General features: G+C 41.9%; 1 protein-coding gene across 2 annotated transcripts in view; it reads right to left on the bottom strand.

Moving 5' to 3' along the window:
• WDFY2 (WD repeat and FYVE domain containing 2) overlaps window positions 1–21,228 on the bottom strand; it is a 65,091-nt gene that overhangs the window by 27,266 nt on the left and 16,597 nt on the right. For both annotated transcript variants that reach the window (XM_061353126.1, XM_061353127.1), the window contains one exon: window positions 1,528–1,595. In XM_061353126.1, coding sequence (XP_061209110.1) covers window positions 1,528–1,595 — 68 coding nt within the window. The remainder of the gene's footprint in view (window positions 1–1,527; window positions 1,596–21,228) is intronic.

The following is a 21,228-nucleotide window of genomic DNA, read 5'->3' as shown; positions in this document are numbered from 1 at the left end:
TGCTAAGACCAGAGAAGAACCTAAGATTTTAAAATGAAAATGTATGCAAAAGCACCACACAGAAAAAGAGAAGTATCCATGCCAAACTGCTAGAACATTGACTTCGTAGCAGTTTAACTGGAAGCAAACCTCCTAAGACAGGTCAAGAGAACTCAGGCCATTGCTAGTGATTGTGACTGAGCTCCACAGACTGCCACATCACTAGCTGTGCACTACCTTTCTGTGCACAGTCCTGAGCACAGGACTTGATATATTCTTATGAGCTAGTTCATCACCACAGGAAGAAGAGAGATTCTCCTCTCTACTAAGGAATGCTTTTTTAGAGCAGGCAAACACTGTGACCATTCTAAGGTCCGAAGCTGATGTTGTTGTGCTACTAAAACTCTTCAAATATTTTATGCATCGTGGAGATAGAGGTCTCTTCCAAATCTAGCTATCTTAGCTTAAAATAATTCTTTCTCCAGACAGTAAGAATACTTCAGTGAGATTTGATAAATGCTCCCCAGTCTGTGGATTTAAAGTCAGCTTCATAAGCTTTCCAAAGACAGGCTAAACGAGCACATCTAAAGCTGATTGAGGAGCACCAGCATACCCCTGCTTCTGGTGACCCGCAAATTATACTCCTGCACTCAACACAGCTAAGGTTGTGATTTCCTCAACTGCCTCTTGGAAAACTGGACATCAATCTGCCATTTGTTTTGAAGAATGAACGCTCTCTGGTAGGAAGACATACAGCAGATCATACTGCAGGGATCCATCAAGGAGATTTGGTTTTCCACATTTGGGTAATGGGTTAAAAGTTAAAACAGGGGAAGTTCAGGTTAGATACAAGGAAGAAGTTCTCTGCTATGAGGGAGGTGAGGCACGGGAACAAGTTACCCCAAGAAGTGGTAAATGCTCCATCCCTGGCAATGTTCAAGGCTAGGCTGGACAGGGCCTTGGGTGATACGGCCTAGTGTGAGGTGTTCCTGCCCATCTTAAGGTCCTTTTCAACCCAAACAATTCTGTGATTCTACGATTCTATCATTTAATTGCAGGGATAAAATGATTCTTCTTCACTGGAAGAGCTACCTTCCCTATCTAGTATCCTCTCTATCATATTAGCTGCCACAGGATATTAAATTCTTACCAAATAAAGACATTTACCATTGCACTCTAATGGACTAAGCACATGCAGTAGGAAAGGCAGGCTGATTTATAGTGTAGACTTACAAAGCTTTATGTACTCCATTAGTGGCAGAATGCAAGCCTACATTTTGAGCTCCCATATTTTTTATTCTATGTTTGCATTAAACGCTGATCCCTTGCTCGCATATCTGTATCCTTTTGCTGCTGTAATCCCTGATGCCTCTCAGAAGCATTACCATGCAACTTCGTAAAGCTTCACAGAAACCAAGAGGATTGTTCCTGAATAAATTTAATATGGACTAGTAAATTTGCAAATGGTTATAAACATGAAACTTCATCAAAACCAGAAAAGCCATTTGGCAAATACAGAGTAAATAGCAAACATCTCCTTATACTTACATGGCATTGCATGGTATATGCTGGGCCAGTACTGCCCACTGTCTCTCTTCAGCCAGACACGAACTGTTCTACAAAAGAAAAAACATAACACATGAATAAAGAATAAAAAAGTAACCATAAATGAAAACATGGGATGATGAATGCACAAGTCCTTCTTCAAAATTAAATTATGTTGCTGAGAGGGAAAATAAACACGTAAATTACTACAGCAAACTTCTACACCAGACTCAGATTAACCTTTGTAAGGTGATGAGGTGATCAGCCCATCCAGTCCCTTGCAGAAGCTTTCTCCCTACTCTCCGGGTAGGCCTTGGTTAATCTGCTACCTGTTGTTTCACTGTTCTGCTTTAGGAACCCTTCTAAGCAAATGAATATGGTTCTGAAATTTGCAGCTTCCATTTACTAAGATTATGTTCATTTGTGCTTGAAATGAGCTTTTTAGATTCAGGACCTTCCCCCTCTTCTCAGTGTACTCAGACCGCTGCCAAATGCCCATTTTGCATCAGGCTCAAGAATCCGAACTCTCACCCTTCTCTGAAGAGGATGATTAAGATGACAGGCAGCCTAGCATTCCTCCTCTGCCCCATCGGTTTGGAGTTGCCATCCTTAAATAGAGGCACCTAGGATCATGCAGTGCTCCGCAACTCCTCACAAACACCATCAGTGGTTTCCTCTCTGCTGGAAGACCTTCTCAATGTACCTCAGGATTACTTTTGCTTTCTCATAATGATATCATACTGGTAGCTCCCTGTCACTCAATCCACGTCCTTCACACACTTGAGACTCGTCGCTTGTTTCATGAGCAGAGAATCTGGACTGATGTACCACATGGATCATTAAACGTTTATTATTTCAGTCCTCATTGTCATTCACTTGTTCTGGTCCAATCTCTGAGGCCTTTTTCAAATTGAAGCTAACTTTATCAGCTAATTTCATCAAAACATGCCTTGTAACTGTGTCAACAGTTAAAGCAGCAGGCAACCAGTAATCTCTACCACTGATTCCTGCACAGCCCTCTGTCATCTTAATTAAAGCCAACTGCTACCTGCCTTTCTGTTCCTCAAATCCTTATAATCTCCAACTTTAACTAGTCAACTCTCCATGTGATACTGTATTCCACACTTTACTGATTTACACAAAATGTATCAACCTTCTCAAAAAATTACTTATCAAGACAGCAAGCATTTTGTTAGTGTAACACAATAGGTTGTAACCCATCACTCACTTCTATTTAGTCTTTCCCACCAAAGTTAGTATGTAATAGTACATACAAGAAGGATCAAAAAAGCTATTCTTTCTACAACTTGCATTTGATAGTATCAAGGAAAAAGAAACAAGCAAGAATGGCCCTTTCCAGTTCATGAAACACGTGGAAGTATAGGTTATGGAGAAAACCACATGGCCGTTTCTACACAGAATTCAGTAAAGCAGATTTGAGCCCTCCTTAGCCAGTAAAAGTTTAGAGCAATACATTAATATAATATATACTGATCTAAGATACTATATCACACCAAGATACACAAATTGAGTCTGAGCAAAGATGCTATGCAACATTTTAAAGCAATTCAAGATCTTATTCTCTATCTTGCAAACTTCAAGCTAAGGCCTGCTTAACCACTGTGTTCTGGGACTGCATATATCTAAAATCAGGTTTCTGCTCACCCTGCCCTACATCCAAACTAATTTTTCAGCAAGTAATTCAGACACCTGCATATCTGGGGAACTACAAAAGCTGCATACACACGCATACACTTATATTGCATTCCTGAATTTATGACACAGTATGTTGCTCTAAGAAATAAATTTTACTGGCTTAACAAGTCCCATGGTTACAAAGTTCTCACAAATTACTCAAAACATACAAAATTCAGTGAAATTACCTCCTAAGCCACAGAATCATAGAATGATTTGGTTGGAAGGGACCTTAGGGACCTTAAAGTTCCTCTAGTTCCAACCCCCCTGCCACAGGCAGGGACACCTTCCACTAGAGCAGGTTGTTCAAAGCCAGTGAAGAAAAGATCTGAACTAAAGCCACCAATATTTTTCCAGGGGCAGTTCAGCAGCTGGTAACAACATTATCATATTTTCAATAGCTAGAGGGCCAAACCCTCTGTCATTTCTCACTGTAGCTAACCACAGCTGGTGGAGTGGCACTCCGCCTCCAGACCTTAGCATACAGGTCCGGGAAGATGTCCACAGCCATGGGGCTGTATACCAGGTTTGGGGCATGGTCCAGAACCTTTAGGTTTATCCAAAGGGGTCCACCTTTTGCAAGAAGGTGGTCACTGTAATTCTGGAGGCAGATCAGCTGCTCTGTTTCTCAAGCAGATGAGCTCTTACTAACATGTTTACCTTCTACAGGTGAAGTTATTGTGGGAATGAAGGTGCAGAAAAAAAATAATGAGATGAATCACAAGGAACTGAAATAACTCAATATGAAACAGCCCTGAGGAGGTGCCAACATCCTGTGAGAGACTTCTACTTGCTGATCATCCCAATCTAGATATTCAGTGACACTGGGTTCAAAACTCCCAGGCTTCAATAAGATGCCTCTCCTCTCCACTTCAAGGCTCTGGTAAATAAGAAATCCAGTACAATATCTTACAGATAATTCAGCTTGTTAAAAAAGGACTATGTACAAGAGATCTTTCAAAAGCTGTAGCAAATGAAAGTCAATTTTATTTGCAAAAAATGGCATTAATTTGGATGCTTTGGGTTGTTTCTGTTGTTGTTTCCTAAATTGAACCCACTGCAGATTTACTAATTAATATTTATGTCAAACCTAAAGGCAGTTGAATGATACTGAAGCAAGAAAAAAGTTTCTGCTTAAGCTTAAAAATAAACCAAAAACCCCCCAAACAAAACAACAAAAATCTCTGGTGGAGGTTTGGTTAAGAGTGAGGCCCTCACTAGTGTAGGTCTCTTCTGTAAGTACACAGTGTGTTAATTCCTTTACATAGTCAAATACATTTCAATTCAATGACTAATTCATGCAAAATAAGAAACAAAGCATTCTAAGAATAAAAGGGCTATGAAAAGATGTTATCTACCTCAAAGGTGTGTGAAAGGGAACATAACCAGCAAGTCAGTTCATGTAACTCATTACAGAAATACTTATCTCCCCAGTAAATCCTTCTGAAGGAAGGAAAACAAAAGATCTTGTAAACAATTTATTTTAAAATTAAGGACAATTACTATGCATATCTTTAAAACAAGCATTTAGAAGTTAAACATTATAATGGTATTTCCAGTATCTATTGGATAGAATTGGATATGCACTGATGTAAAAGCAGAAAAATTCTTCCTTATGTCAGAAAACGATGACTCATTATTTTCTTCACTTAACCTCACTGGATTAGATCAGGCATTTTTTTTAAAGAAGAAAAACTGATCTCAAGTCATTAAACTCTTCTGTGTAACATTTTTCTCAAAGTAGATTCAGGCTAAAAACCAAACTGTGCCAGCAAATGAACCTGGGAGAAGCTAAATGTTCTTGGAAGGGAGCATCTTTTTTTCAGCTGCAGTTCTGCACCGTTTTGTATACCTCTCAACACAGTACTAGCCACTAGTTGTGAAACCCAGAGCTTTTGAAGCTTCTAAAGAATACAAAGAAGAAGAACATCAGACCAACAAGCATGAATGACAATGAGCTTTTTAATGGTTATATAGCATGAGGAGTACTTGCTGGTTGCGTGGTTACTGGACTTAAACACAGCACCCACCCAGGTTAGGATCCATTCTTCAACTGCTTCAGAGTGATTCAGTTAGTATCACCATGGAAATGAGTTGTCCCTTCATTTTGTTGCCAGTGAATTGTCTTGGAAAGATTTTTAGAATCTGTCAGTTCAATGGATACTCTTACAGTCTTTTCATAACGGAAACGATTTATTTAAAAATGAGACAAGCCTACACAGAAATAATTCTGCCATGCGAAAGACAGACTACATCTCCATATATTAATGAGACGTGAAAGTGTGTATTTCAAAAGAAAATTGCTTCTCTCTGTTAACTTAAAAGCACGTGACTCAGGTACGGGTGATTGTGGTGGTATCAGCAGGTCTGAAGCACAGTGTTAGGCTTTGCCCCTGTGCAGGAGGTAGGATTCCTCTCTACCACTCACACAGGTGCCCATGTCAACAGCAGCATGTTCACCTCAGCATAGCAGCTCTATGCTCCACCATCTACAGAAATTTATTCATTCAGTGGTACATGCTATGGTAACTCCTTTCTGATAATGATGTTCTGCTCATACAAATCCCAGTTTGTGCACTTAGAATCATAGAATGGTTTGGGTTCTTAATGACTTCTTTGCCTCGGTCTTCACTGGCAAAGGTTCTGACCACACCACCCAAGTCTTGGAAGGTAGACGCAGGGACTGTGAGAATGAAGACCTTGGGTCCACTGTAGGAGGGGTTCTGGCTCGAGCCACCTTAGGAACCTGAACATACACAAGTCCATGGGACCTAATGAAATCCATCCGCGGGTCCTGAAGGAGCTGGCAAATGAAGTCGCTAAGCCACTGGCCATCATATTTGAAAAATCATGGCAGTCAGGTGAAGTTCCCGATGACTGGAAAAAGGGAAATATAACCCCCATTTTCAAGAAGGGGAAAATGGATGACCCAGGGAATTACAGACCAGTCAGTCTCACCTCTGTGCCTGGCAAAATCTTGGAGCAGATTCTCCTGGAAGGCATGCTAAGGCACATGAAAATCAACAAGGTGCTTGGTGACAGCCAGCATGGCTTCACTAAGGGGAAATCCTGCCTGACCAATTTGGTGGCCTTCTGTGATGGGGCTCTGGAACTGATGGACTGGCGTAGAGCAGTTGATGTCATCTACCTGGACTTGCGCAAAGTTTTTGACACTGTCCCACATGACATCCTTGTCTCTAAATTGGAGAGACATCAATTCGATGAATGGGCCACTCGCTGGATAAAGAACTGGCTGGATGGCTGCACACAAAGAGTTGTGGTCAATGGCTCAATGTCCGGCTGAAGACCAGTTACGAGTGGTGTCCCTCAGGGATCGGTGTTGGGACCGGTCTTGTTCAACACTTTGTTGGTGACATGGACAGTGGGATTGAGTGCGCCCTCAGCAAGTTTGCCGATGACACCAAGCTGTGTGGTTCGGTTGATACGCTGGAGGGAAGGAATGCCATCCAGAGGGACCTTGACACGCTTGTGAGGTGGGCTGATGACAACCTCATGAAGTTTAACCATGCCAAGTGCAAGGTCCTACACCTGGGTCGGAGCAATCCCAGACACAGCTACAGGTTGGGCAGAGAAGATTCAGAGCAGCCCTGCGGAGAAGGACTTGGGGGTGCTGGTCGATGAGAAAATGAACATGAGCCAGCTTCAGTGTGCGCTTGCAGCCCAGAAAGCCAACCGTACCCTGGGCTGAATGAAAAGGAGCGTGACCAGCAGGTCAAAGGAGGTGATCCTGCCCCTCTACTCTGCTCTTGTGAGATCTCACTTGAAGTACTGTGTTCAGTTCTGGTGTCCTCAACATAAAAAGGACATGGATCTGTTGGAACAAGTCCAGAGGATGATCAGGGGACTGGAGCACCTCCCATATGAAGATAGGCTGAGGAAGTTGGGGCTGTTCAGCCTGGAGAAGAGAAGGCTGCGTGGAGACCTCATAGCAGCCTTCCAGTATCTGAAGGGGGCCTACAAGGATGCTGGGGATGGACTCTTCATTAGGGACTGTAGTGATAAGGGGTAACGGTTTAAAACTTAAACAGGGGAAGTTTAGATTGGATGTAAGGAAGAAGTTCTTTACTGTAAGGGTGGTGAGGCAGTGGAATGGGTTGCCCAAGGAAGTTGTGAATGCTCCATCCCTCGTGGTGTTTAAGGCCAGGTTGGACAGAGCCTTGGATGAGATGGTTTAGTGGGAGGTGTCCCTGTCCATGGCAGGGGGGGTTGGAACTTGATGATCTTAAGGTCCTTTCCAACCCTAACTATTCTATGATTCTGTGATTCCATGGTTAGCAAGGATCTTAAGGACCATCTAGTTCCAACCCCCTGCCATGGGCAGGGACACCTTCCACTAGACCAGGTTGCTCAAAGCCCTATCCAACCTGGCTTGCAGTGTGCTCCATTAAATTCTGCACAATGCTGCTGGGCTGGATGTAAGATTCTCTACTTGATCCCTGGCCTAAGCAGTCTTCTCACTGCTGGAAAACATAGTGTCACTTAGAAAGCTGAGTCTCCGTGACTGAATCATAGACAGGGTTCTTGTCGTTCCTCGTTGGTGTCTTGCATGGAAATTAAGACAGAAGAGAAATAATGGTGGTATACACAGACATACAGACATGTCTAAGCACTGCCCCAAGATGTTTTCATGTTGCAGTGCTATGAACTCTGTTGTAGGGAGATCCAACACTACCACTGCCTTAAGAAGCAAGTTACCCCATCCCACTTCTCAGAATAGCCATAAACTCACCAGTTCCAGTTGTACACTGTGAGTGAAGAAGTCCAATACATTAGTTTCCTATATCAGATCCCTTCTCTCCCATTTGTGAATGTTTTCCTTCCTCACTCCTACTTTTTTAAACACTTCTGTTTGCCGAGATGCAGTTGTGTAGTGTACTATCGCCTTCATGCCCCTGGCATACGCCAGCTGTATCACAGAGCACAGGTAATTCCTCAACACATACAATTTACTACAGCATTTTGTAGGTATTCTTGAGCTTCAGGAAACTGGTTTCAATGGCATTTTAACATACTCCTGTCCTGTCATGACTGTTTATACCTTGGACTTATTGTGGGTCTTCTTGATCTCTATCTTGCTGAGGGACCGAAAGAGGTAAACATCAAACCCAGTACAAGGTGTGATATGAGTTTTGTTCCTGTACGTAGTGAGCACCTGGCACAAAAATTTTCATCTGTCACTTCCTAGTCATATCACATTCATCCAGAGATCAGCCCCTACCCTGAGTGCATTACTTGCTCCTTGGGAAAGGGAGGTAGGTCATCACTGCAAATGACATTACGTGGTTAAAAAGAAAGATACCCCTGCTGTCAGCTGTTCTAACCACAGAACTGATTTAACACAGTTAAAGAACAGCTTCCAAACAGGAAAACAAAAAGACTAAACTATTCCAGAAAATTCTTCAAAATGTTCATCTAGCCGTTCAATTGACAGAAGAAAGGAAAAGAGATTATGGTTAGTACAATCTGTGAGGTTTCAGGCATATATGACAGAGCACTAACACATGTTCTCATTATAACCCACTATACTGAAGTCTTCTTTAGTGTTGAAACAAAGAATTTTAAAATGTTCCTAAATATCCAATAATAGACAATTCATAAGTATTCAAAAGCCATGTCTCTCTGGAAAATAAATATCTACAGTAGAAACAGCAAAAGCTTTATCTGCTGTCAGTAAATAACATGACACTAGTAGTATTTGAAATACAAGTATAGCACTGACAGTTTTACTGCCTTTAACAGAGAGACGTTGTAACTAGAAGTGGGATAAGGAAAACTATTTAACAACTGCATTAAGGATGCTACTGTACTATAAACCTCTCAACTTTTCCAGGGACTTCTGTGAGCAAGAGATGTGAAGAGAGTCTGGCTCCCACCAATTAATGACAGCTGCTACTGAGATTTGCTGAAAAAATAAAAGATCTTCCATATTTACTGGCAGCTCACAAACCACTGCCACTGTATTGGAACCAGCAACTATGAGTTTTGATTTTCAAATATATGAAATCAAAAGCCAAAATCAGAACTCATTTCAGGGCTACCCTGTATTTCAGGGAAAACAAAAAGAAATTTAACAGCAGAGTGCCAAAATCTCAGGCACCAAGAGGACTTTAGATAACAGGTCCTCAACCTATGTCCTCCTGAAAAAAGAAAAACAAAACTAAAACCAAACCAACCCAAAACCCCAACACTTTCACACCACTACCCCACAAATCCAACCCCAAACAGGGCTGTTTTAGAGAAGTTCTCTCTTTGAAGCAATTACATAAAGGCATTTCTATAAAACACAATATCGTCATTGTAACCTTCATCTGTGATAAAGGAGCCCTCCATGATACAGGAAGCTCCCAGTCTGGGCTTCCTATAAAACAAAAGCCTTTTGAGCAATAATTGCATTCTTTACCCTGTATGCCTCAAGCCCTGTAACAAAGTCACAGGAGTGGTAAGTTCAGCTTCAAGAGGAAGCTGGGCCACTCCCAACATCTTTGACATCTTGCTTTTGTATCCAAAACACTGCTGCCATTGCTGCCAGTCCAGCAAACCTCGTGCACAAAGCTCAGAAGCACCATAGGAACATGCCTGCTGCAAGGGAGATGAACCAAATAATGGCTGCACACAGTCCTAGATGTCAGTTGCGCAGGAAACACGCTGAAAACCGCGTGCAGACAGCTGGATCTGGCAGCAGTAGCTCAGGCATCAACTCTGTGGGGGAAAGGAATCTGATGAGTTGAACATTCAAGTGCATTGTCAGTCCCATCCAGTGATATAAAATGCCACTGCTTTGATTTTATACACGCCCAGGCTAGCAGGGAACATTTTAGGTGAGGTTCATCACTACAGCAATCCCATGATTATGATCTACACATTACTTGTCAGATGTGGGTCAATAAAAGTCCAGACTTTCAATTTCTCCTTCTGCCACATAATGACACCAGATGCAGAATTTACAATTCAGGCACCCACCTGATGCTCAACAGAGAATTCAGGAGCAACTTGGCAATCTTGTGGAAAGAGGTTAGGGGAGAAATGCACAAGGGGGTTCACTCATGGACTTTTTAACCCTCAGCTGGCAGCTACCTTTAATGATTCTCCTTAATAAATCTAAATAGTCTTATTTGTTTCCTTTCATAATTGGCCCCTGTGAATGTCTCTCACCTCATCTGTTTTCAGTCATTAATATAGTTTGTTGCCATGGACCACATGAAGACCCTGGATCCTACAAAAATCAAAGTATATTTATGTTATATAAAACTTCTGATCACAGACTCATCGAATAGAAGGAAATTGTCTTCCACAGATTCATGAAGAATCCGATTTTGAGTCAACGTCTTCAGAAGAGACACAGCTACTCACGTGTTATGCAAACTAAGCTCAGAGGTTAATGATCTCATAGAACACCTTACTAGTTCCTTTCTGCTTAGGACGAATATGGTGGGAAAGTCATGGAATGAAGCTCAGTGCAAAGGTACACCAGGGAAGAAACTGCAAACTAAGTACTGCTCATTTACCACCTATCTTCTGAAAAAAAATACTGCATAAGACAGTACATCAATCAAGCAGGCAGATGGACCGAAAGGCAGGAATATTTACACAAAGCTTACACAGCATCCTAACTCAAACTATCCTTTATAAGATATTTCCCCATTTAATTCATGCTGCTATAAATTAAATACAAATGCATAGCTCATAATAGGGAAAATGTCAAAGTTTTGCTAGGTTATATGCAGCTATTCAATCGCATGGGTTTGCCAGGAAAAACTGTTATAATCATGAGTGGCACTTTGACCCAAGAGAAAGAGACATCACTTTATTTAACACAGTTTCGGTTTACATAGAAGGCTTTTTTGGTATTTTGTGGGAAGTGACTAGAAAACAAAGATTCTTGGGAAACAATCTCAGGAGAAATGGACTTTCATGACTCAAAAAAAAAAAAAAAGAAAAAAACAGATAGCAACATGACAGTTTTACTATTCAGCTGTGAAACAGTTTCCACCCATTTTTCAGTTTTCTGGACAATGCAGTTGAGCGACGTTTTCAGTTACACAAGCACATATGCGTGGAAGCAGTGTATGCTCTGCTGTTAAGGTACTGGACCAAAATCAGATTCTGACCAGTTTCCACTGCAGAAACATCAGGCAAGTAAAGAGAGACCCCCAAAATGAACCAGAAGTTACAACCACTGAAAAATATTGTGTTACCTTGAGGCTACTAGCACAAGGTTCAGAGAGCTGAGCTACCTCAGGTCTTCAACAGCTCTACAAAACCACTGCTCAATCATGCATCATGTGAAGCACTGTAGTGACTACACCACATTCCAACATAAATGCTGTAGGGAAGCTGATTTTATCTGCAAGTGCAGGTAAATGCAGGGCTGGAGTTCTCAGTGAGCTATAGCTTTGGAAATTATTAAATGAGTGTTATATCACACCAGGATTTATTTTTTTTCAAGCAGATTTTCAAAATTAACTCCTTCACTAAGACTTATGCATCAGTCTTCCTTACAGAGCTTTGAGGTAACAAAATGATCTTCATCCCTCCCTCTTACTCACAGACCTCCTCCATCTGCACCCCACCAAATGATTTCCCTTCCAGAACAGACGCAGCTTCAGTGCTTCTTGTACTGATCAATTCCCATTTGCATTCGGGGAAGCATAAACACACAACCTTTTGAAGGTAATCGCATTGGATGATTTAATTATTGCAATCCAATTACTTTCACCTCCTTCCCACATTCAAATGTTTCAGTAATGGAAGTTATTAGAAAGATCCTGATTTGATTAAAATAAAGGCCTGCTATGCAGTGAGTGACTCAGTGGAACCATGCTAAAAATACCTATTAGGTCCATGATTTGCAAGAAAGCAACCCTTCAGCTCCCCTCTAAGTTTGTCCACAATAGCAAAAGTGAAGAATGAGAACCTACCAGGTAATCAGCCTGCTTCCAGCTGCCTGGTAGGAACATCTGGCAGCAAAACACAATGCTTTTTTTTTTCTTTCCAAAGCTGCTATGGGCTATCAGCTAAGTTAGTGATCATTTCTAAGTTATGCATGCTTCACTCTGCCTAAAAAAGAATTAATTACTCAACAGGTAAAAAAACTTATGCTTTTGAATCCATGAAATGAAACCTGGAAATATCCATTTTCAATATACATACCATCAGCATAGCATTTCTAAGAAATTATATTCATATATAGGCTAATTTAGGGCAAAAGACTGATGTTTTATCCCAGACACTAAATTAAGTCCCCAGATGGAATTTACACTGAACATAAATGATAGTATGTTGAGTAGAAAAAAATAAATTCCTGTTTTATTCTTCTTTCCCATTCTGTTCTGAAATGATGCTATGGCATCAGTAAGATAACAGCACAGCATCTGGGAGGAGAGATGAATGAAAAAGGAAAAACTTTGCAAGTAAGAAAGGGATATGGAGGAAGAGGAGAGATCCGGGCCTAAACAGCCATATCCTTAGGCCTTAATTTGCTTTCGTATAAATGTTTCCCTTGTTTAAATATACAGTGAAGCGTCTAGTAAATTACGCTTTTACTGCAGGGGAAGGAATCCACATTTCCACATCCATAGGATGATGTCCTCTCTCAGCATTTGAATTTCTGGATGCAAGTCAACTGCATCATCCACTGCAAAAGCCTAAATTAAATCATTAACCACTTCACTGCTTCTTGATGGATATTTGATGTATTAAATGGCATATAACTATTAAGAGCTGATATTTCAGAATCCTAGCTTAAGGAAAATGAGGTTCTAGCTGCAAAAAGGCAAGATCACACGCATCCTGCAGAAATCTTATTTTCCCCTGACAGTAAACTTATCACATTCAGACAGAAAGCACCCAACACTTAATTCATACAACACAAAGCTGTAGGGCACAACCTGTGTTTTTTGAATTTTGAGAAGAACATCAACCATATTCCTATGCAAAGGAACCCCTTTCCAAGTAAGCAGCGTCAAGTCCTAACATCCACGCAGTTCCCATAAACTCATTACTTTTCAAATTGCATATCTATTTCTGTCACTATATGAACCTTAATTAATTGTTTCTCTGGGTTTGTTCTAAAAATCCCCCAAAGAACTGTGCTGGTTTTGACTGGGATAGAGTTAATGTTCTTCATAGTAGCTGGTATGGGGCAATGTTTTGGATTTGTGCTGAAAACAGTGTTGGTAATTCAAGGATATTTTAGTCAGTGCTGAGCAGTGCTTACACAGAGTCAAGACCTTTCTTGACTCTCAACTCACCCCTCAGTGAGTGGGCTGAGGGTGCACAAGAAGTTTGGAGGGGACACAGACAGGACAGATGACCCCAGCTGACCAGGGGGATATCCCAGGTCATATGATGTCATGCTCAGCATACAAAGCAGGAGGAAGAGGAAAGGGAAGACATCTGGAGTTACAGCACTTGTCTTCCCAAATCACTGCTATGTGTGATGAAGCCCTGCTTTCCTGGAGATGGCTGAACACCTGCCTCCCTATGGAAAGTAGTGAATGAATTTCTTCTTTCGCTTTGCCTGTGCACATGGTTTTGCTTTACCTGTTAAACTGTTTTTATCTCGATCCATGAGTTTTCTCACTCCTATTCTTCCAATTCGCTCCCCTACCCCACTGTGGGGGGAATGAGCGAATGACTGTGCAGTGCTTAGGCATCAGCTGGGGCTAAACAACAACAGAAAACCAACCCAAACCCCAACCCTTCTACATGTATGGTACAGGTAAATTTCTTACCCAGCACACACGACAATCAACTGGTCATATGCTGCTGCAGATGCTGAGGGCATTTTCAAACATCCTCTCTAAGAACAGATAGGCTTTTGTTTATCAAATACTAATAAACAATTCTAGCACTGTTTTTTCAGCAAACACATCTACTTCGAATGTTTTTGCATGCTCTGTGCCACAAGATGCCTCTGGAAGTACTCTCCTTGAGACATCGAGGACTTTCTGTAGAGGAATCCCATTTCCAGTTCCTCCAGTCTACCACTGAACTTGAACAATGATTCATGGCTGATAAAATGTTCCCTCAGCTTTTCAGCTCATTGCTATTTTCCTCTCAAGGCTATCTGACTCAAAGATATCTTCACTGTCGTCACACAAACCCAACTCCTACCTGCTTTGCTCCTCTAGAGGAGGCATGAAGCCATTCTGTTGCTCTGACCTAGCAGGACAGCTCTGGGGAGTCACAGTACTCTGGAAAACAGCAAGCTCAGCAGCTTTAGTGCCAGCAAAAAGGGACAGAGAAAGCAGGGCAAAGCAATGCAAACACAACCTTGTCCTGAAAGGTTTGCTCTTCAGAGGCAAAGGAACTGCATCCCTGAAGTTCCTTGACAGGGGTTCTCAGATTTCTTCTTATCACACATACCATGGAGTGCCTTGTGAGGTGCCAGCCCAAACCTCTGACTGTATTTTAAATATGATCTGGCATTTCAAAGGCTTAGAAGGTAGCCAGTTTGTCACCTCTGCATTCTCATGGGGGTTGTGCAGGGAGATGGAAATCAACACAAGTAAATAGTAGCTGTCTTCAAACCTGTATTGCAAGACTGAACGTGACGTTTGAAACTGTAGGGTTTATTATTAAAAAAAAAAAACACCCCACCATCTCAAACATGCAATGCCTCTTCACATTTGGCTACTTCTTTCATATAGCCCCATTGCAGCTTTCCCATTCTTCAGCATACAACTTGATACAATGCTAATTTTATTATATCATCTTTCATATACTTAACTGTGAATTTCAATGAACACTCTCTCCATCTTGTGTTACAAGAAGTTCTGTTGTCTCTACTTTCTCTACTGGTTAGTTGCTGTGCATACTCCTAAAATTTCTTATGTTTCATTTTCAAGGTAATAGATATTTCCAGTCTCTTGGGAAAGTTATTCCTGTGTCCTGTTTTCCTTACCTGTCTTCCAGTCCCTCTAATGAGCCAATATTCTGTCTGAACTGGCTGCTTCTGTACTAAACACAGCAATCAAGACACCTGCAAAATTGTAAGAGCATTATCATTCTTTTATTTATCTATCTTCTCCCAATACATACCCTAGCAGCTTTTGCTTGTTTGGCAGCAGCTGTGTGTGGTTTTTATTCCCACTGTCATGAGTTAGAAACCTACAAACTATGGAGGAGGGGAAAATGTACATTTATCAATAATAGATTCTCTCTATAACACAGCTATCCACTTGCTAAGTTCTCCTGCAGCTCTTCACATCTCTGCACACCCAATCAGGTTATCTGCTAATCTGGGGTAGAGGACTGGTTGAGACTGCACTGGTAGGGGAGGGAACAAAGGACTCATCAGCTACAGCTCCTTGGGCAACCCCAGAACCACATATTACTGGCAAGATAGGTGGAAAGAAAATTATGAAGGAGACCAATGGGTGGAGGCAATCACATGCCAGGAAAAACCTTGACAGTATACATCACACTTTTTCCTTTTGAAAATAGGACAGGAAAGCAATGTCTCTACATAGAATCATAGAATAGTTGGGGTTGGAAAGGACCTTAAGATCATCAAGTTCCAACTCCCCTGCCATGGGCAGGGCACCTCGCTCTAAACCGTATCACCCAAGGCCTCGTCCAACCTGGCCTTGAACACTGCCAGGGATGGAGCATTCACAACCTCCCTGGACAACCCATTCCAGTGCCTCACCACCCTTACAGTAAAGAACTTCTTCCTTACATCCAATCTAAACTTCCCCTGTTTAAGTTTTAAACCATTACCCCTTATTCTATCACTACAGTCCCTAATGAAGAGTCCATCCCCAGCATCCATGTAGGCCCCCTTCAGATACTGGAAGGCTGCTATGAGGTCTCCACGCAGCCTTCTCTTCTCCAGGCTGAACAGCCCCAACTTTCTCAGCCTATCTTCATATGGGAGGTGCTCCAGTCCCCTGATCATCCTCTGGACTTGTTCCAACAGTTCCATGTCCTTTTTATGTTGAGGACACCAGAACTGCACACAATACTTCAAGTGAGGTCTCACGAGAGCAGAGTAGAGGGGCAGGATCACCTCCTGGTCACTCTCCTTTTGATGCAGCCTAGGATACGGCTGGCTTTCTGGGCTACAAGCACACACTGAAGCCGGCTCATGTTCATTTTCTCATCGACCAACACCCCCAAGTCCTTCTCTGCAGGGCTGCTCTGAATCTCTTCTCTGCCCAGCCTGTAGCTGTGCCTGGGATTGCTCTCACCCAGGTGTAGGACCTTGCACTTGCCATGGTTAAACTTCATCCTGCGGCCATCCAGCCAGTTCTTTATCCACCAAGTGGTCCATCCATCAAATTGATGTCTCTCCAATTTAGAGACAAGAATGTTGTGTGGGACAGTGTCGAACGTTTTACACAAATCCAGGTAGATGACATCAACTGCTCTACCGCTGTCCATAAGCGTAGTCAAGACACAGGACTAACTCTCTCCACAGATACAGAAAGATACATTATTTAAATATACAAAATGGTGCAATATGTTACAGTGCGGTTGGTAAAGACATCTGGTAGAACTGCGTACTGACAGGAGGCCACTGCTTAGGTGACCCATCCACCAAACCAGTAAAACCTGTAGCAGCTTCACTTCATTTATCTAGTTGTTGTCTCACAGCCTACTTCTGCTTTGCTGTAAGGGACAGGTCTACTTCAAGGCAAAAGCATCAAACATTATTAAAACCTCCCTGCTGGCACCCTATTATCAGCTTACTTCACTGACTTATTTTTCTGTAGAGAGTTACAAGAATTCTGCAGTTCCTGTGCAGATGCTCTCTCAGCTTGCATTCTCCAGATCTTTACTGCTGCCATTCATAGGGGAAGTATCAGTATTATCTTGGAAGAAACAGGTTTGAGGTTGTGAGATAAAATCAGCTCTAAAGATCTGCTTCTGTTTAGCAGTATCTCACATTTAGATTTTATTCCAAGCTAATACAAAAAGCAATACCCTGAAGTTCCAAATCAGTATGTTCTTACTAGGTTATGCTATTGAATGTGGTGATCACATAAAGGGATCAATGTTTACATAGTCACAGGAAACAGGGATTCCAAACAGAGTACTTTCAAAGAAAGGATTTTCAATGTCATTGCTGATTTAACTACTGAGCAACTGTACAAGATCACTGGGAAAAGCTGATTAGCTTTCCCTATCCTGAATAAAGATGAGGTTTCTTACTAGGAGCTTCTTTTCAGTAAGCTCCTGCACCAGCCTGTCCAAATTCAGTTAGTTAAGGATTCCTGAACTCATGTAAAAGAATACTAACAGCTGACAGGTACAGAGATTACAACAGATGCAAAATATCTTTTAATATTTACCACAGAGCCAGCCTACAACAGCAGCACAGTGCAGGTTAAAAATCATCCACTGTGCTACATCATCAGAGACAGCGCATGCTGTAAGTGCTGTACCACTCATCCCTATCATGGTCAGGATTGTGCCATGACTATTACTACTGTTAATAAATCAAGCAATCCTCTTTGAAGAGTAGTAAGGATTTGGAGAGTAAAGATGGAGACAGACTAAACTAGTAAGAAGTGGATGACTAGAACTAGATGATGGGGTTTACAACTAGATGATCTTAAGGTCCTTTCCAACCCTAACTATTCTATGATTCTATTACTTTTATGTTTCTTTTTAGGAAAGGGTAATTTAGTGTAAATCAAGACAATTACGCATTACGGATCCTTGACTTAAGTAATATTTTCACAGTGGCCTGAGTTACCTTCAGAGGAGCTGCACACTCACGAACACAGCTTGTTTTACACCACTTCACTCAGAGATGTTGCCTTCCAGCAGAAGACCATTAGTTACCATAGGCATGGACAGTGTGAAGAAAGGTGTCTGAAGTAATGACTGTGGGCTATTTGAGGGCTGTTGGAAGAAGGTGGCAGCAGATCGAAGCAGACTAGATCTGTCACTGACCTTGGCAGAGGACACTAGTTTTTAAATGGCAACACAAGGTAGAAGACAGCTAGAGATCACCCACTGGGCAAGTAAATCCTTGTGCTACTAGTTAAAGCATAAAATCAGCTCACCACATCTGCCAGGGAAAACTATGAGCTGAGATGGAGTAAAAGCAGTAAATAAGGTAAGGGTCCTTTTTGATCCTGCTGCCATGCAGGGTCAGCACTGCCTGAAAAATCAGGTTTGTAATTGTGGCTCAGCTGTTCAGTGGTCAGACAGGACTGCTTCTTACACAGAGGGCAGGGAGGTGAGGAACAGCTTTCTTTGCAGACAGTTACTATGCAAAAAGGCTGAGATGCTACATCCAGTTACCTCAAGCCAGGAGATACGCTTCCCACAAACTAACCCCTACTCTTTTGATTTCAAAACCCATGTGTGTTCTGCTGTGTCAAGCAATTCCTCCTCCTGCTCTCCTGTTCTGGTATCAGAGGATCAAACATCCAGGTGGAATGACCTGAGAGTCCAGTCAGTCTCTTTCACATGTCATATCTAATATTGTGTCTTCGCAAACACACACAGTGAGCTTTGGAGGGTTCTACTCAATTTCTGAGCAGTTACCAAGAAATGTAAATCACTAACAAGCTGCAGCAGATTAAGCAGTTTACTTAATTCAGAGATGTCCTAACTCCTGAGCATCCAGAGGGAAGCCGTCCACATGGAGGGCAGTATTTTAATAATTTACTCAGAGGCCAATGGCAGGGAACAATTTATATAATTTTCATTCCAGTTGGAGGGGAGCAGGGAGATTAGACAGAGCAGTGCTGTGGACAGAATCTGGCCCCTAAAACAGATCAGCTGGACGGCTTGCTCTAAGTAAATACAGGAACAGCAAGTTCACAATAGCCAAGAACAGTTATCACCTTGAACACTGCACTGACCAAACAGGCTGTTCTGGGAATAGACATAGATTTTCATCATCTGTACTGCACAACAGAAATAAATGCAAGCTAACAAAGGCTCAGATGCAACAACCTGATAATTTCACAAACACATCTTTACCCTCCTGGCACCGCACCTTTAAAATACTTGCTTCACTCATGTAAGTCTGAAAGATCAAGGGTTGTCTTTGTTTTTCCAACTCACTTGTGGTTTTTTTCTTAGCCAGAGCATGAAATGGTTTTGTTTCATCAGTTTCTGAAAGGAACATATTTCTGCAGAGGGAAACAGAAGCTCTTGGTATGGCAGCTATGTGCTAATTAGAAGCCACTGAACGCTGAGGGTCTACGAACTAACTTTCCCTGTGGCCAACCAGTAACCCCTGCTTAAGACACAGGAACCAAAGAAGACAGTCCAGTAGCCTACTTCCAAATCATGAACTTAGAAGCTCAGACATTTTTCTGTACTCCCATCAGCTCTCCAAGTCATCTCACACTGTCTGCTCCTCTGGCACCCTTCTTTTTTATACACATTCCAACCATGCTACTTCTCTCCCCAGAGTTTTGGCTCCAGCACCTTGGTTCAGCAAAAGCTGATAGTGATTTACAAGTCCTGCTAGACTTGGCTTTTCAAAACCACTCATGCTACTGGCAAGAACAAACATTACAAATGTGTATGTGTGTGTGTGAAAGGTGCAGATATTCCCTACTTATCCCAGTCTTCCTGTTTTCACAAACACCCCTTAACCAGCAGGTACCAGAATACAAAGGTCACCTCTCCTTTGCAGTAGCCTGCCTTCAGCATTTGCACACCTTCAAGCAACTGCAGAGATACCCTACACACCTGTTCAAGTGGCTGCTGTCCCCTTCCACCCCAAGTCCATTATGGCTTTAAAGTGCTGAGGCAAATATTGCCATTCCCTCCACCTCAATGCAAAGGAAATAATCTCTTTCCATTTGATTTCCATTTCTCTACTGCTTGTGGCATCCCAGCCCACTCCCCGTTTCCTTAAAGGCATCGTGTATTCATTATCCCTCAATTATTCATAACAATTGAATGCATTTTAATAATATTTAAACAAGTTAAAAAATACCCAATATTAAACTGGGAACTACTATGGACTATTGCAAGAGCACAGAAGGATACAGTGAGCACTTCAGCTTTTCAGTTGGCAAAACCTGGCAGGCAAAACCAGCTAAACACACCAAAGGCCTTTCACATCAGCAACACACAGGTGATTTTTACCAGATTCTTGGCAGAAGCATTTTTCCTGATCCAAGCTGCTCCATTTCACTTTCATATCAGATGACTGCTGGATATTGGTATTTAACACCATTCAGCATTAGCAAGGATGAGCTGCTGATCTGAGTTAATACAGGAAGGAGATAGCCTGCCTTTTTTAAATTCCAAGCTGATAAGATGGGGTCACTGAAAGAATTAATAAACAGGAAGGTGAGGAAAGGAGAGTGAGCTGAGAGGAGCTGTTCTAAAGATAAAACATGAATGGGAGGAATGAGCTGTAATAAAGTACAAAAACTACAAAGCCTACAGTAAGGACTGCCATTAAGCCTCTGGTTCAGCAACCCCCAGACAAGAAAATTGAAAAAGCACAGTGTTTTGGTAATAACAGATCTATCCAAATGGATGCAACAGGTTCAAGACAAACCCTTCAGACCCCAAGACTCTCTCTGCACTCCTATTACTGTGGTATTAAGGCGGCTTTGTGCATGAGGTCACCAGAAGGAAGAAGTCCAGCTCCACACTTTGCATTTATGAAGCAGCCTGCTGGTGACAGACATGGTAATGAAAACCCTGCCAGCTACACTCAACAACTGAGCATTTCCTTGCATGTAACCTCCAAATATGTAACACGGAAAGTATGTCCTACATTAAGGCTTCTCTAGACAGTGCACTTGCACTTACCTCAGTACATCACAGATACGAAGTTCTTGCTCTGCTACTTGGGTCACTAAATCCATTAAGCTGTGTCAGTTTTGTCTTAACAGACAGGATTCTTTTTGCTTAGTTTTGTTTGTTTGGGTTTGGTTGTTTGTGGGGGTTTTTGCATTTAAGACAAACAAAGGTTCATTATCTCTCACTGCAAAATAAGCATTGAGGAAAACAAACAATAGTTTGAAAAAGGAAGTCATGACCAACACAGACTAT

Source organism: Neopsephotus bourkii, unplaced genomic scaffold, assembly GCF_033783945.1.
Source record: "Neopsephotus bourkii isolate Nb327-2 ecotype Australia unplaced genomic scaffold, CSIRO-AGI_Nbou_v1 NB_663, whole genome shotgun sequence".
NCBI lineage: Eukaryota > Metazoa > Chordata > Aves > Psittaciformes > Psittacidae > Neopsephotus > Neopsephotus bourkii.
The sequence above is the reverse complement of the archived record's forward strand: the minus strand, read 5'-3'. Positions and strand labels throughout refer to the sequence as shown.